Source organism: Python bivittatus, unplaced genomic scaffold (genome assembly GCF_059951505.1).
Source record: "Python bivittatus isolate LINGU-HERP-01145 unplaced genomic scaffold, Pbiv_v1 ctg000580_np1212, whole genome shotgun sequence".
Classification (NCBI taxonomy): domain Eukaryota; kingdom Metazoa; phylum Chordata; class Lepidosauria; order Squamata; family Pythonidae; genus Python; species Python bivittatus.
In genome coordinates, this window is record NW_028277087.1 from 17,557,674 (window position 1) to 17,562,751 (window position 5,078).

General features: G+C 39.2%; 1 protein-coding gene across 3 annotated transcripts; it reads left to right on the top strand.

Annotated features, from left to right (window-relative positions):
- The first annotated feature begins 163 nt into the window (after positions 1 to 163).
- On the top strand, positions 164 to 2,979 carry IMP3 (IMP U3 small nucleolar ribonucleoprotein 3). 3 transcript variants are annotated; one of them, XM_088149686.1, is made up of 3 exons: positions 253 to 268; positions 768 to 853; positions 1,547 to 2,979. In XM_088149686.1, the coding sequence occupies exon 3, from the start codon at positions 1,565 to 1,567 to the stop codon at positions 2,126 to 2,128; it is 564 nt and encodes a 187-aa protein (XP_088005812.1). In that variant the 5' UTR covers positions 253 to 268; positions 768 to 853; positions 1,547 to 1,564; the 3' UTR covers positions 2,129 to 2,979. The 3 variants fall into 3 exon arrangements, with proteins under 3 accessions (XP_025021929.1, XP_088005812.1, XP_007427435.1); XM_025166161.2 differs by having other exon boundaries at positions 164 to 853; XM_007427373.4 differs by lacking the exons at positions 253 to 268; positions 768 to 853 and adding an exon at positions 887 to 1,054.
- The last annotated feature ends 2,099 nt before the right edge of the window (positions 2,980 to 5,078 follow it).

Genomic DNA, 5,078 nt, shown 5'->3' on the forward strand with positions numbered 1-5,078 from the left:
ATACTACATTTTCATTGGCTACGTCCTTATTCCCTGACGTCACTCCGCCTATCATCGGAGAGATGTAATTGGAAGACGGTGCGAGGCTTTTTTGGCGTCCTAATAGAGACACCCCCCTGGCAGAGCTCGCATTGGTTGGAAGCGACAGATCTCGATTGTTTCATCGGTTACATAGTTAGTCCTTTCTCCAAGCAGCTGGGCGTAAAGGAAGTGAAGGCGGGAAAGCCTTCCGGCGTGGTACTTGTGCGAAATAGCTTTTATTGACAGTGTAATGCTAAATTACACAACGCTATTTTATATTGCAGAGGGAGGGGTCAGTAAGTATTGTGGAAAAGTTGCAGCCCAACAACCTCCCCCTTCCCTGTCTGGGAAGGCTTCCTGACTGTTTTAATTTAATTTTAATTCTCAGCCCCCGCTCCCCCGGAATGTTTTGTATTTCTTATACTCTTCTCCTGAGGATTAGAATTTGGGATGGTTCTGATTGCTGGAAAAACACGTGTAGCCGCTCGGTTCTAGTTCAGTTCGATTATTCTTAGGGACTCGAAGTATGGATTTTTATGATTCCTCGCATTGGAATTTTTTATTATGTAACGTTTAATTTTTTTGGCTACTTGTTTTGATCGCGTTTACGTATTGCGAGCCTCTCAGAGTTCGTTGACAATTGGAACAGCATATACTTAAATTAACATTTTGTTAATTACCCCACCTCCCAGTTGCTTCCTCAAAATAGACACTAAACTATGATTAATATTTCTAATATACTGCAGTAAAAGTTCTCGTCTCTAAGCCTTCCTCGGCCCGCTTTCCACTTGGTTGCTACTGCTGCTAAGGAAATCCCAAGTCAACCCGGAAGGTGGGTGGTGTGTATCTCATCTTGTTTCATAAGTCTATGCTCAGAAAACCCGGGGCTTATCCGGTGTGCCGGGACCGGAAAAGGAAGTTGTATTGATTCCTTCTCCCGCGTGGTTGCTCGGGTTACGTTCCAAGGATTACTGCAAGTTCGGGATTTTTACGTGCCGTTTTTTGTTTATCTTATTGAAGTTGCAACGAGTGGGTGAGTAGAATCTGATGAGAGGACGTTGCTTTTTGGATTTCCAAAGCCGGGGAGAAAGGGGGAGGGGATCATGGCTCCTATGCATATCTACTCGGGAGTAAGTTCCACTGCCTTTAATGGAGCCACTCCCAAAGAAGTGGGCCAAGTATTGCATCCTAAACTGTGCTTCAGAATCCTCTTAAGTAAAAATTGATACACGCGTTTTCTTCCTTCGCTATAATTTATTCTATCCCTTCTTACCCCACATCAAATATCTTAAATTGTGATCTGTATGTAAAAAGTGGAGCTCTGTCGTGGAGTTCTGGTGCCTCGTTATAAACTGTCTCAGCTGCATTGGTAGAAACCTGATATCTTCTATCATGTTTATTAATTTTGTGAGCAGCAGCTATTTTATTGATTTTTTTAGCATGTTTATATTACTTAGAACATTTGGGTCTTTTAGAGGGATGTTGTAGTGTGTACAAATAAGTTAAATATGTTTCTCCCCTTTAGGCAATCAAAGAGAAGAATATGGTGCGCAAACTGAAATTTCATGAGCAGAAGCTTCTCAAGAAGCTAGACCTGGTGAACTGGGAAGCTGCAGCAGGCAATCTAGCCGAGCTGCGTGTGCTCCGTCGTTACCGTATACAACGGAGGGAAGATTATACTCGCTACAATCAGCTGAGTCGGGCTGCTCGGGAGCTGGCTCGCAGGATCAGAGACCTGGGTGATGTACCAGAATCAGCAGGTTTCCGTGCTAGGAGCACTGCGGCTCTTCTGGAGAAGCTTTATGCTATGGGTGTGGTGACCTCTAAGAGCTCTCTTGAGCAGTGTGATCGAGTCTCAGCCTCTTCCTTCTGCCGTCGCCGTTTGCCTTGTCTGCTCTTAAAGCTCCGCATGGCGCAAAACCTGAAATCTGCTGTGACCTTTGTGGAGCAGGGTCATATCCGGGTGGGACCAGAAGTTGTAACAGACCCAGCATTCTTGGTGACCAGGGCCATGGAGGACTTTATTACCTGGACTGATTCCTCTCGCATCCGACAACACGTACTCAACTACAATCAGGAACGGGATGATTTTGATCTGACTTGTTAAGAACAACCTTCCTTTTCTTTGGTTATGCATCTGGGTGGATTGTAGGATTACACCTCAAGTGTTTAACTCAGTTGGACTCAGCTAGCTTCAGGAGGTGCCCTGCTAGCAGCTTTCTGTCTTTTATTTTTGTTTTGCTTGTTTAGTTGTATTAAATGCGGACTGTAAACTAAACACACCCATGTGTGATCAGCTGCCAATATTTATCACTTGGGTTTCTGCCAGAGAGAAGTGGAGGACAACAATCCCATATGAGCATCTTGAAAAACAAAATGTACTTGCAAAACATTCTGTGTCTCCCCTTTTATTGACTTCATTTTGGGCCACAGTGAAGATTAATAACTGGATTACATCTGACCTCTTCCCAGAAGACAGTATCAGGTCTTGTTCCATCTAGAATGCTTTAATTAAAACACATGTTATTATTTCCTTTCTGATCAAGATGGGTGGCTGCCAACAAGAAATCTACGCAGCCATTATTTTAAGATTTCTTTTTTCTTGGCATCTCGGCAAGTTTATGTTCTGTTTGTTTCTATAGTAACATGTTCCTTAATAGTGAACAAGCTGTTATGCCAATGCTAAATTGTTGGCTAGAACTTCAGGTTTTGAACTGGTTATTGACTGTATGTCTTTATGTTATCCATAATAGCTTTTATTATGATGGAAAGAAATTTACTCTGGTTATGATTTTCATATTGTGTAATACCTCAAAACATTAATTTTGAGATCAGTTTTGGAGCATAAGATATTTAGAATGTTTGTATTCACTGTAAAATCAAATTTACTTCTGTCTTTGTACAGTTTAAAACAAATCGTGTGCTTCCCGAATCCTATTAATAAACTGCAAATTGGAACCAATGGAGTGTGAAGCTTTAGCTACCTATCACACTGGCAAAGCAATAACTTAAGGCTCAGGATCTACATAAATCTATTACCCATTAACTCTCTAGGAAAGCTATTTCATCAATTAATTAGCTTGATTAATAGAATGAGACTTTGTTAAATAGTAAATTAAAAAGCTGAATTCTGGCACATATCTGTTCACTTTCTATCATTGGCTTATTTGCATTTTCACAAAAAGAAACCCATTACCAAAGAGAATGCTTGTAAAGTTACTGCCAAGATCACTGTTTAATTAGTTCTTCAATCCCAACCCCCGGCCATATCTACTGCAAGTCAGGAGAGCAGTATTCAGTGAGTAAAATTCTAAGTAAATTTAGAAAAATGGACAGTATGTGTACATCTAGATGTGTAAAATTGGGATTCACTATTTCCTATGAAGATTAAGGAATCCTTAAGCCTGTTTGAGTACATGGTTGAGGGTCTTAAAAAATCCAGCAAAAGATAGGATTTTGTCAGGCAAAATCCAGGATTTTAACAGAGCTGAGATTGGGCAGAGTTCTGTCATTCCCTTTCTGAATCAAAAAGGTAACACTTGCTCTGGTATGCTTTATTTTGGATTGTTTTGAAAGGGAAGGGAGGTTTTAGTCCATTGAAATGCAACACGGCTTCATGCACAAATTGGAGCACGAGGTTTCCATTAGCGAACCACTGGATTTTAACTGAGAGGTGCTATGGAAATAATTTCAAACTGATCTTAATCCAGTCTGATGTATGTAATGCAGGGAGGATTTTTTTTACAATGAACCTGAACCAACAGTAGTCTTCAAAATTGATAGTGGCAGACAGAATAATATTTAAAATGGCATTTTCTACATAATATAGTCCAAGTATAGCATCAACATTTTTTACATAACATTTTCCTCATTGTATGAAACTTGAGCCTTTGAGAAAATAAGCCACTTTTTGCTTATAGATGGCCTTGCCACTATCCATTCACAATTACATTACAGTCCTGGGTTTTTCCATTGTTATATGCAGCTTTCACCTCTTCTAAAAAACAAAACAAAACAGGAAGTTCAAGATTTTTCCTAACTGCTTATTACATATAGTCACTGAGATGCAGTTGACAAGAATGAGAACTTTTGTCCTAGAGTATACAGTACATAATCTTCCATCCCTAGAGGAAAATAAATCCTTTGCAGAGTCAATTGAGAAAGGCAGAACTGTACCTTCCTTAAAGGCAATTGAATTGGTGAAGAGTATATTAAGGGTGCCTTTACACAATATGCTAAGCCATTGCTTATTGAAAAACCTAGAGCTGGCTGGATTCATGTGTAGATTATGATTGCTTAGAGCTGGGGTCCCTGAACCCTTCAGCTCATCAGCCTCTTCATGAAGTTTGAGATTGTTCATCGACCCTCAAACATTTATTATATGAAAATAATTTAATAAATACTACTTTAACAAATAGTACTATGAATAATAACAACAATAATGGATAGCCCCATCGACCCTTGGGGGGTTGATACTGACCACTTTAGGGAACCCTGGCTTAGAGTCATATTGAAATGGAATAAAACTCAAATAAATATGAAATCATAAACCATGATGTACACACAGCACTGATTGGCTTTACACCAACTAGTAAACTACATTTTGGCTTAATATGATTGTTACTTACTAACCACTATTTGGGAATGTCCAGATCCAACAGCTGATGTTTGATTTCCTTATTTGGACTCATTGCACTTTTCTACTCACCTTGGAATATATAATCACTGTACTGTACAGTAGTGTAATTATGCCTTGAGAGACTGTTATTAACACACTAACCAGCAGGGGGTAGGAAGTCATAGATTTGTAAATAATTTTTTAGTGAATTTGAATACTGTATAGAACTTACCTAAAAATTAATCTTGCTGATTAGATACAGCACATTTCTGAATAACCATTGTTGTTGTTGTTCAGTCATTAAGTCGTGTCCGACTTCGTGACCCCATGAACCATATTGTGTAAAGATTTTTTAATAGTCTGTATTAGGTAATAGAGCCATAAGTTTTGCATACAACTTCACATTTATATATGTCAGCCAAAAGATTATATTAATGAA

Bases quoted from the DNA above. Each gene is read 5' to 3' on its own strand.
- IMP3 (XM_025166161.2), top strand. From the start codon at position 1,565: ATGGTGCGCAAACTGAAATTTCATGAGCAGAAGCTTCTCAAGAAGCTA.